The 12369-nt window shown below is 41.1% G+C and overlaps 1 protein-coding gene across 3 annotated transcripts in view; it reads left to right on the top strand.

Annotated features, from left to right (window-relative positions):
* The window catches only part of IQCM (IQ motif containing M), an 80608-nt gene that overhangs the window by 15913 nt on the left and 52326 nt on the right, over positions 1–12369 (top strand). For all 3 annotated transcript variants that reach the window (XM_081926113.1, XM_081926111.1, XM_081926112.1), the window contains exons 6-7: positions 6118–6242; positions 8941–9011. In XM_081926113.1, the coding sequence (XP_081782239.1) occupies positions 6118–6242; positions 8941–9011 (196 nt within the window). The remainder of the gene's footprint in view (positions 1–6117; positions 6243–8940; positions 9012–12369) is intronic.

Here is a 12369-nt window from a genome sequence, read left to right as displayed (position 1 = left end):
TGGAAGGAGGATTCAGCTTGTGCCATAGAACCCCCTACCGCCCACCTAGAATCCTGAAACACCCACTAGTAGGCTGTAGTGTAGGGACCAGGTTGACAACCCCTGCTCTAGATGGTTCCCACTGAAGTATTTGTGTCACAAAATACACATATTCCTCTTAGAAGTCTGGAGATAGTTCTGAGTTTGGTCATTCTTGGTGCTGAACAGGAGGAATGACAGCCATCATCTTGGTGTGTGTGATTTAATCTACTTGTCAGATCCTCAACAGTTGGAGATCCACAAGTTAACAGTATCAGCAAATCCACATTATCCCAAATGATACAATGCTCTTCATATTTTTGGTGTGAAGGCAACATTTCTCATCACACTTCCCACAGTGTAACTAAATATTCTATCTTTATTAATTACATCTTTACATCTTTATGTAAGAAAATTGTCTCTCTTTTCATTACTTGACTTATGCTTTGAAAAAATTGCATTAATTTAAGTAAGGATCAATTTGTTATTGCTCGGTGAGCCCAGTTATTTGCAGTAAATGCATACAAATTAATTTGGATATGGAAATACATTTCCTGTTTTATGGCAAGTCATCTCTTCAACACTTTCACTAAGTAGAGAACACCGTAATTTGGATGTATACAAAGGCTGTTTATTCCAAATATTTCATCCACATAAATGTTTTAAACATGAGTTGGCACAGACGTTTTGCATAAAATGTGCTACAATGCAACTGCCTTTTGAAACAAAACAAGGTTGTTCTGTTTGCCTGTTAAGTCAGCTCTAGCAGTTCTTAGAAATGTCATTTATTAAATGTCACGCTAATTGCTTGTAATATCAACCGCTGAAAAGCAAACCTTTGTGAGTGATCTTTCAGAAGCTTTATTTTTCTCTGTTCTGTCTGTCTGGTACATTTTGAAGAGAATAAACAAACAAGATTTACCTTTGATACAGCACCACTCGCTAAAAATATAAGGCTGACTGACTGGTGCATTTAAGGATATTTCATCTCTGCGAATAAAAATGATGCACCCACTCTAAATTAATCAAATGCTTTAAAATTAATTTGATGAAATTAATATTCTAAGATTGATGCCATCATTTATCATCAATATGCTATACTCTGAGTCAGGTTAATGAGTTAGGGGGAAAGTCCATTCTTCATTTAGTTTCTCTGCTGTAATAGATGGCCAATAATGAAAAAAAGAAAGAAAGAATAAGAAGTAAGAAGTACCTGCTAGATCAGAGGAAAGCTCCACCTGGTTCAGCCTCCTCCTCCTTACAGGGGCCAGCCGGATGCTTCGGAGCATCCCAAATGCAGGGCATGGAGGCGATAGTTCTATAAGATCCTAAGATCAGCCCCAAAGCCTATCTAGTCCTGCATCCTGTTTCCCATAGTGCTCCACCAGATGCCTATTGGAAGCTTACAAGCAGGACACAAGTGCAGTCGCCCATTCCCTGCTGTTGTTTTCCCAGCAGCCAATATTCAATGTACACTCAGGTAAGTAACATGACAGTGGGCTAAGGCAGAAGGGTGTTCTGGGCCTATGTTGTGTGGTAAGGGTTAATATTTGTTTTTTGATGAACAGAAGCCAGCTTTACAATCAGATGCTGCTGATTGCTTCTAATGCTATTTATATCTCCTCCAGACTTATTATTTATATTTCCTTGAGGCTTATTTTGAAATGGTTTTTATGTGCTACTGCAGCTATTGGATTATACATGTGGCTATTCTTGAAGATGGCTTGGAAACTGCAGGTGGTTCTGATGGCATTTCCACTCCCCCATAACATTAGTTCTTGAACACTTGCCCTGGCTGTTTATCCATGAATGAACCTAATTCAAAGCATTCACCTTGACATAAAAAAACTCTGAATGGCTTGTGACCTGATTACCTGAACAGGTGTCCTTCCATCACAACAATGTGCATTCAGTGCGGGATGCCAGTGCTCCCCCCTCCATATTTTAATTTGCTGTTACCCACCTCAAGATTACCTCTGATGAAGGGCAGGATATAAATCCTATAAGTAAAGAAATGAGCAAATGTTGGTATATGTTTTTGAGCTATTAAAAGTAACCATTCCTATCAGCAGTGCCATGTTTATCATAACGTGGTCACTTAGTCGCTAGGCCCCCAAAATGAGAATCATTCAATAATTATAATGTTAGGAAGCACTTGCCATTAGAGGTATTGCAGGCTGGCACTTGTCCTTGTTCTGGAAGGTATCTCAGATACTATGGTATCAGCCTAATTAAGAGAACAAAATGGAAAAGGAGTGAAATCTTCTGTTGACATGAACTGATGGAAGGTACCTGCCCCAATTATTCGGGGAGCAAGATAGCTATATCTATATATCTATATAGTCAATTAGGTTGCACAACCAGTGCATGTGATGAGCCATAATAGCGGAAGCATGGCATCCTGGGTGGACTGCTCTAGCCCAGCTGACTGAATTCCTCTGTTCATTTATGTGCTGCTAGAATTGAAAGAGGGCTTGGTTAGGGACTTAGAACATGGTCTGCAACTCCCATGAGCCCCAGTTAGTATGGTTAATGGTCAGAATTTATGTGAGCTGTAGTCCAGCAACATCTGGATATCATCACATTTGCTGGCCCTGGGATAGAAGGAGGGAATTCCTTCTGCACTCTCCACCTGCCTTCTGGGCCTCTTACATTGCTGACAAGAGCTGGGCTGAATTCTGCAGGTCTGTTGCTACCCCTTATTCACCATTTGGAAGTGGCACCCAGTGATGGGATGTTCCTACTCACAATTTGATTCTTACTTCTTCAGCTAAAATCCAGTTTCTCAGATACCATAATCCTCCTGGAAATAAATGCCATTTAAAAACATGACACATTACCATACCATTGATAGCTATATTGCATCTTATATTATCACTTGCAATGCTTTTTGGAATTCTGATCACTTTCACAGTCTGTTACATTTAGTAGCTTCTTAGATCCAGTGTTTATCAAGTTTTCTTTGTTACAGATGATCTCTGTTTTGCAAGAACTTATGCATGAAATGTATTGGGTTCTTATAAATGACTTAGTGATTTGACATCATAGCCATGTTTGTGCAAAAATGGAGTTATTTTCCTTTATTTACAGTTCAAAAGAAAATGAACACAAGTTCAGCCCTGTATACAAGTTATTTAGAAATACAGTATTTTGATCTATTCAATTATATTCTTTCGTTTTAGACAACTTGATTAGGTGAAATCTAAACTGTCCAAATCAACCCTTCACGACACCGCTATTCAAATAATTAGGATTTGAACTGACATAAGATCCTCCCTCCTCATTTTTCTAATTATACAGATAAACTGGTAGCTGCTAATTCTATCTTCCAGCACTTAATTGTTTGTAAGTGCCTAAAGATTAAAGCTAAATGTCCAATTAAAAAGGTATTAAACTATTGTGAGAGTTTATGGAAAGATAACACAAATTTTGAATTAAATGGTCACCGAGGAATAGTGCTGCTGAAATTGGTTAGTTCTTCCCAGTTCTTTATTGCTTTGCCGGAAGTAAGACTCTGAAGGATTAGATTACTGTTATAACCATGCAAGCGTTTAACTTGAGGAAGGGAATTAGACAAGTATGGAATGATTGCAGTTGAGCTTTTGACTGGAAGTGACAAGATAAGGATATAGTATTTATCTTTTTAAAAACATCACAAGAAAATGACACTTGTGTTGTTGCTTTGACACAGTAAAGCATATAGGCCTTGTAATTCAACCCAACTGGGCCTGCCACAACCCTATAATTTCTGATTTTCGTACAGCAGGTATGGGGAACCGTTTTCAAATCAGGGTATACATTCTCTTTTGGGCAAGCTTTTGAGGGCCATGTGCCAAGGGTAGGTGAAGCCAGAGGCAAAGATGCGTGGAGCAGCAAATCCTAATTTTACAACAGTTTACACATAAACAGCTTTCTGTTTTATCCACCTAGGCAAGCAAGAAGTACTACCAGAGTTCAAGGACACACTCAAAGACACTCAAAGAGGGGGGCATTAAAGCAGGTCTGGTGAGCGGTGTGGCCTGGGGAGAGGGGCATAGTTGATGAGAGCCCTAAAGGCTAGACAGAGAGAGTTGAAGGGCCATCTTTGGCCCCTGGTCTACCACCACTACATGAACAGGACACAGCACACACAGCCTCCACCACCCTGTGAAAACCCCTTAATCCCGATTTTATTTTATTCTCTGGTAGATTTACAAAAAGAAAAATACACAGCAATAAATACATTTTAGAAAGGGGCATTATTAGACATAGACACACATAGCATCCCCCCCCCTTTTTTTAGTGAAGGCTCCTTTTGCTCTGCAAAAGGAAAGGCCATGGAGAACCAATAGGATTCTCCCTCGCAGCTGTTGCGAACTATGTCACCACCACCACTGCGTGGGATAAGCATTGGCTCATCCTTTTGCGTGGACAGGCGGAGTCCCCAGATCCCTAGCGGTCCCCCCCCCCCGTCATGTAGAATAGCGACTCAAGACAACGTGCTATGGGATTAAATTGGCCACAACTTTATTAAATTTCAAATGTGGGTAGACCTTGGCTCAGGCATTGGGCGTTCTTCCTCCCCAGTCCCCAGCCGGGGACCTAGGGAGCATCAGGGTTACCCAGTGTGTTTGTGGGGGGGATGGGCCGGCTCTGGAGAACATATGTTCAAGCAGAGATAGCCGCCCCCGTTATGCCGCCGCCGCAGGGGAGAGCAATGACGACCTTTCGGCGTACGGTCAAAGCCTCCCTTCAGAAACCCCTTTAATGGGGAACCCTGGTATCACCGCCGCAAAGAGGAAGATGGACTAAAGGATTCCGCCCAAGGCCTGATACCGCCAAAGTTGTGACGTTTTGCTACGGGAAAGGCGAAACCTGCCAATGCAGGGAAATTCCTTTCCGGCCCTTTAACAGCGACCTTAATGCAGCAGCGTCCGCATACCTGTGAAGAAAAATTAACCTGCAAAACCTGTGAAGAAAAGTTAACCTGCAAAATAAGACATTAACTGAGGGTGGGTAGGGTGGGAGATGCTCTGGAGCCAAGTGAGGATTCCCAGGTAAGATCCTCCCTTTATTGTGTGGGCAGGTAATCCCTCCCCTACCTGGCTTGTCTCCTTGGCAACGCTTCCCCCAGGTGGGATTGGACAACTGACTGAGGTAGGCGGAGACCTCCAGGTATCCCACCTGAGGGAAGGCAAAGCCAAGCCTATGCTGATGGAGCCACTCCAGATCCAGCGGCTGCGCGTGTCCACGCAAAGGGCGCCCCCTGTTTTAAGCGGGGAGCGGTCATTCCCTGAGCTTGATGGTGGCAGCACTGATGGGGGAAATAGGGACATTACAGGATCAGATCATGAGCTGGGACAATTTTCATAATTCCAGGACTGTCTCTGGGAAATCGGGGCACTTGGAGGTTATGTGGTGGCATGGTCAGGTTCTGTTAGGATAACAAAACATTTGAATAGGACCTGGTGTCTTTCCCAGTAATGGTTCTAATTGGTGTTTAATTCTATTGAAACCTGGGTCAGCTGACTGGCCATTCTCATGCTTCTGGGCTCAGCATTTCTGAAGCTATAGATAGAGCTCATGTTGCATAAAGCCCTCCAATGCCTTTTACTTGCCAGTTTTATAGATGTCAATGCTGGATTCCTAGGGTTGGTTTAACAATTTTGCCTTCAGCAGCCAAGAAAGAACAGATGAGGTGCATAAAGATGGAAATATGAACGTGGTTGTTTTTGTTTTTTTGGAGGGGGGGGGGTTGTGTCAGACTGGCAGAAGAAATGTATTCCAAGGTATCCACTGTCTGTTTTAGAAGCTCTGAAGGTCACAGAATATCCACAGGTGTGTTACAATGAAAACTGTAATGGGGAAAATGTCAGCTGCTGAAAATTGACCTCTTTCAGAGCTCTGGCAGAGGCATGTGGCTCATCTTCCACAGATTCTCCTCCTTATAGCATCAGACAGAAAGACTGGAAATATTTAAAAAATAAAAGTCTAGTTATGCTTTTACTCAGTTTGCATCATTTGGGGGTGGTTTTGCCCACACACATCTTGCTGCTAAGTTGTATTGTCTTGATTATTACAGCATTGATGTATGGTAAATTTCAGTGATCTTCCCAATAGGAAGAACATACCAAGACTGGAGAGGGGTAGTATTATCAGATACTATGCCTCCATACTCATCGCTCACTAGTAAGGAACATCAAGAAAGACTGAAAGCAATAACGAAAAGGCAAAGGCAGAAGATGGTAAGTCATAGTTGGATTTCCCCCCAGCTTCTGAAGTGTCCCATAGAGTTTAGGAAGTATGCTCTGACACCATGGAGCAGGATCATAAAGAACAGAAGTTTATTGAGTGGTCTTAATCTGTGTATGCTTGTGGAGAGCAGTCTTAAGTCTTCAGAGTTCATATTAAAGAATAGAGGAGTTTATATGTGTGAACCTAGTGAGCTTTAGCTGTGTTTTCAAACCTCAGGCCATACTTGATGTGCATAGTATATGCATATATGTTTTTCCTAGTGGGGCAAATAAAAAACAGAGAAAGGTGGAGATTTTCTCAGGGAAAAGAACTCAGGGAAAAGAACAGAACTGTTCTGTTCTGGGTTGCTGCCCTCTTCCTCCCCTACACCCCTGCTACACTATGAAACTTCACAAACATCCAACTCTACACTGAAGCCTTCACCACAATTAAATTTTACTTATAATCTCCTCTCATACACCAACCCTCTCCTATATATACAATCCCTCACTGAACACCTCCACACACTCCACCCTGTGCTGAAAGCCCCCTTGCACACACTGCTTCACACTGACCCTGATCCAACAAACAAGCACAGGCCAACTCATACAAGGGAAGAATTCTCTTGCAGTACAGTAAGACCCAGCTGCTTCATAAGGACCATAGCATGAGGCATCTTTGCTGTTCCCAGGCATATCTTCATCCCAATCTGGATTTGAGCCTGAAAAACTAGGGGAAAGTGGGTGTGTGGAGTGTAAATTGTAAGTAAGTACAATTTGTGACATTTGCACAGCATCATTCCTAATTATGGGACATGTCTCTTAAGGCATTTGCCTTGGCTTCCAATTTCTTGGCTTGTAGAGCTTGAGCCAACATGAGAGCCTTGGCTTTGGTCTTTATACCGGCAGGTTTTTGGTCACTGAATATGAACTCTGTTCTTTAAGATGCCCTGTGTTAGGTACAATATACTGTACTTAAGTTCCCTATATTATGTGGTGCTGAAATTACCAGTTCCACAATCAATGAGACGATATCTTCAGAATATCAGAGCAGTTCCATCAATGTTAACACTAGTTAAGGGGCACACCACTTCACTGGAGGAAAATCAGAATACTATATTCCTTCAATTAAATTCATAATAATAATTAGAGAAGCAAATTGCTAGCACTGTGCTGTTTAATTTGAGAGAAGCACCTCATTTAGAGTAGTTAACTTCTGAGTCCTTAAGTAATTATTTAAACAAACTCACTTTAAGAGATAGCAGCAAATCTCATGTAGAAACAAAGCCAATTCATTTATTGAACTTTGCTACTGAGCATTTAACATGTTATCTCTCTGAGGCTGTTATCTCTGTAGCTGAATTTGTGGAAATAGAACCTAATCATTCAGCTGCGAAAGGCTATTCACTGAGGTTTATTTACAGAAGTATTGTATATAGCTTCATTTACAGAAGGGATCCCTTCATTTAAAGGGATTTATTGTATAGTGGAATACACGGGGATCATACTCTAACCTAGCAATTATTAGAGGGGTGGCGCCTGAATAAATATTGCTTTCGGTTTGTCCTATTTTTCTTACAATGATAAACAGTATTCCTTCTTCTTCAAGGTAGTCTTTTTATGCCCTTAACCTGGCCATCCAAAGATATTTCATTGCAAATTCAATGCTGTACAACAGGGTTGGAAAACTCCTGCCTTGTGGGCCTAATCAGGCGCTTCAGGTCTTTGAATTTTATTGTTAACCTTTCTCACATACCGCCTATCCCCCTTAGCCAAATGGACACAGAAAGCACAGCCGCTGACATGCATCTTAATGTAAATCTATCATATTTATTAATGTAGTAAAAAATCGACTTTACTTGCTTGTTGTGAGTGTTAAAATGCGAGTTTGATGCATATATTTTCTAATTACATTGTTTATTGAAATGTTTATAAGAAGTCCCATTCTGACTGAGCATGTTATTACCAAGAGGAAAAACCTCTGTTATCCTAAAATATTGATGATGAATGAGTGCGTGAAAATACACAAATGTGTTTAGAACTAATGTGACCTCGGCTCAGATCGGAATACTTCAGGTGTCTTTCTTAAGCAGGAGTCAATCTCTTTGCAGCGGGAGGGTGGTGCGTGATGGGGGTGGGATTTTTCCCTTTGCAAATATGCATACTTCAGTGGGCAATTACTAGCTCACTGAGTTTGCAGCCAACTCTGAAATCATTATAAAAAATGTAAACAATAATGATATTTTTTTTTTAAAAAAACAACAACAACTGAAGGACTGAACAGTACAGGTGATGAGTCTGTATAATTGTAATCAGAATCAGATTGCATCCCTAGGCCTGACAAACAAATATAATTTAAAGCCAGGCAATTGGTGAATGGGGCATCTGCTTCCTCTTCTACATGACTTCTTTCCCCCATTCTTCTATAACTTCCTCTTCCTGCATGAACAGGGAAGTGAGTGTGTGACAGCAGTACTGCAATTGCTACTACATCCTCGTCGCATTGATCTCATTCTGGCACAATTTCCTTCACCCAGCATTAGCCATGCTTTAAAATAATATTTATTTATGTGTGGTTAGGTAGCTACCTCATATATATTTGAAGGGTACCCCTTCCTTTGTGACCATTTTGTTCCATGAAAGATCTGTTGCAGTGAATACTCATGCATGTCTCCTGAACAATTCTGTTAATCGGTCCTTTTCTTCATAGCGGCGCCGTCGAGAAACTAAAGTGAAAATATGCTCTGAAGAGCCTCTGAAGCCTTCAAAAAAATCTTACAGGTGCTTTCAATTATTTTTCTGAAACAGGACACAACCTAGTTTGCTAGTGGATTGTTAGCTGTGTGTGTGTGTGTGTGTTTTAAATGTCAGGTATCTTAAATTTCCAAAAGCAAAAGAAAGGAACAGGTTCAAATTATTTTTGCTAACGATTTAAGGCGCACTTCAGCTCTGCAGGATATAGAGGTTCTGCACTGGTAAGTGGATCCTAGGGCTGTTACACAGTGCTGCTAAGTATTGGCATCAAACATGCAAACAGAAGCTGTGCTGGAGGACCAGGCTACTTGCCACCCAAGCCACTGAATATGTGGGGTGCTTGAAGACCAAATGAATCATAATGTGAAATGGTGATAATTGCATCAAGGGCTGGGCCAAGAGATTCTGCCCCTGCCTCTCCAAGTCCTCTTCTTTCTATGACTCCATGCCTCCTTTTTCTTTCCACCCCTCTTTACATTTATTTTGCCGTGGCGGCAGTCTCTATGCCGCCCCTCCTACCCTCAGCCCCTTACACTGAGAAATGGCAAAGGGAAAGTCCTTTCTCAGGGTGAACCACCGGGAGAGTGCCTGGGAGTTGCTGCTGCTCTAATACCTAGCTATTCTCTTTAAACTGAGGGCTCATCTGCACTACACCTTTAAAGCAGTATCACACCACTTTAAACCATCATGGCTTCCCCCAGAGAATCCTGGGTACTGTAGTTTCTTAGGGGTCCTGAGAGTTGTTGGGAGAAACCTATTCCCCTCAGAATTCCCAGAGTTCCCTGGGAAGAGAAATTGATTGTTAATCCACTCTGGGCATTGTAGATCTGTGAGGGGAATAGCAACCTTGATGAATTACAGTTCCCAACTGGGTTTGGGAGAATAAAGGAAGGAATTTATACAGATGCCTTCTGTTTCCTATGACCAGAAGGCTCCTATAAAGTCAACCTATCCAAAGGGTAAAACCAAATGAAAAATAAATCCAATAAATTCAGGGGAACACTGGGATGGTGTGCAGAACTCCACTCTGGAATGAGTTTATTCTTCCCCTTCCCAATAGTCTGTGAAGGGCATGCATACCATATGGAGAGCATTAGTGGACAAGGACTGGGCTGGATTGGGCTATGCCATTACCTGGCACTAAAACAGAGACAGACATTATCAGTGGTTGGTACTATCCTCTGCTGTGTCATGCCATTAACATTTTGCAAGCTGGTTGTGTTAAAAGAATTGAAATGTCACGTTTTTCACCCAACCTTCTGACACAATGTTTATCAGAAAAGTTGGAACGACCCTTTAATGCTCCTGTTTAGTATTCTTAAATTCAGCTGCCGTTCAGGAACACATTACAAAATGTAACAAATGAAAACAGAAGAAAGTGCATTTCCCCCTAATGTGCCTAAGCCTATTTTATATCAGTTTGACACACATAAGCTTCAAGCTTTGCATTTTCAATTATATGCCTTCCTTAATTAGTCTGTCTTGAAACCCCGTTTACTGAAATATTTATTTGTAGGAAGGACAGGGAACTCTTCCCTCTACAGATGTGAGTGCTCTGTACCTCCCACCATCCCTGACCATGCTGGCTGGGGCTCATGTGAGTTGAAGGCCAACAAAATGTGGAGGGATACAAGTTTCCCATCCCTGGTTTATATGATCAGATCTATCATTGTGCAACTACAGCATATTGCACCATGGTTTCTGTTTATTTCTTGTGCGGAGGCCGTTAAAACATCTGATCTAATTCAAAAAAAGCACTGTATTTTTTCTGATTATGATGTATATGTGATACATAATTTACATGAGATATAATAATTAGTGACCTAGTTGTCCCACAAGCATGACATAGTAGAAACTGTAATAAGTGAGATTCTTTATTCTGTTAGTGATCTTTTTGTAATGTTATGTGTGTCTGTATTTTTAACCCTTAAAGCTAAGTAATGGAATGTCTATGATAATAAATTCCTCTCCAAAAAGTTCTTAAACTAAGATTAGAAATCTCCAGAGCTTAGTTTTACTCAAGTGTCACAATGACTTAACCTTTGAAAAGAACTGTTAATGTGATCATTCAATCCCATAAGATATGGAGTGTGATATTAATGCATCTTCACAGGGAACTCTGGCTAAACAAAAGCCATCTCTTAGTTCATTCTGTCATTTATCTGTTTGAAGAATTTTTATTCCACTCTTCAGCCTAAAAAACACATGGCACAAGAGGAAAACAGATTGGAAGGGAGAAGGAATAAAGCTAACTCTGGTAATGCTACTCTTGTTGATTATTACTATATTGGAATATACTGTTATTGCACAACGTTCCTCAACATTAATGTTGTAAGGGGGCATTTTGAACTTACCATCTATTGTGGTATAGTTATTGCCCCCCATCAACTTTTTTTGTATGCTTCTCCACACCATCATCATTATTCAAGCACACCAGTGCAAGTAGATAAATAAGGTACCACTGTGGCGGGAAGGTAAATGGCATTTCCTTGCACTCTGGTTTTCGTCATGGAGTTCCGTTGCACCAGAAGCGGTTTAGTCATGCTGGCCACATGACCCAGAAAGCTGTCTGTGGACAAATGCCGGCACCCTTGGCTTGAAAATGCGATGAATGCCACAACCCCATAGTCACCTTTGACTGGACTTAACCGTCCAGGGGGGCTTTACCTTTTACCTTTACTGGAATTATGGAACCCCCTTTTCTATCACAAAATTGCAACTTTTCTGAAAGATGTGGGACTCAGCAGTACAGCTGCAAATAAAACGTTTTAAATGTGTTGTAAAGAGCAGTATAAAAATGTGACACTAGATGGTGACAGTGAGCTATGCCAAATTCAATGTATTTTTCAAAACACTTTTTCAAAATGCATTTTCACAGTGTTTATTTTTAATATGCGTGTAGATTCCACCCTGGAGTGGATCCTTGATATTTTCGTTTGTGTGGCATCATCCTGGTTTCTGTATGTTTAGCTGGTAGCCCCAAGAGAGCTACATACCTTTTGTACTCAGTTCCTTCCCCTAAACCACCTTTGGATTCTTTATTTCAACAGTTGCTTCTTGATAAAATTGTGAAGCTACCATTCAAAGCAGATAAATAAAATAGCCCCACCTTCACAACCGCAGGAAGCAGGAGAGAGTGGGACAAAGGGAGGTAGAAGACATAAGCTTGGGCCCTGTGACAGTCTGGAAAGCCATATCATCCTCTCATAAAAAGACTGGGCTGCCTGGGTCCATCATAAATATATATGGTATAGCTTACGTACATTGTTCATATGTTGGTTTCTGTCTCTTTCAGCTTTAGTGCTCCAAATGTTGCATTCTTGTTCAGCACAAATTGTATGAATTTTTTTGCTACCCTATTGCAGTTTATAAATAAACCATTTAT

The sequence above is a fragment of the Podarcis melisellensis genome (genome assembly GCF_964234715.1).
Source record: "Podarcis melisellensis genome assembly, chromosome: 9".
NCBI classification, from domain to species: Eukaryota; Metazoa; Chordata; class Lepidosauria; order Squamata; family Lacertidae; genus Podarcis; species Podarcis melisellensis.
This window is presented reverse-complemented; position numbering and strand designations above follow the sequence as displayed.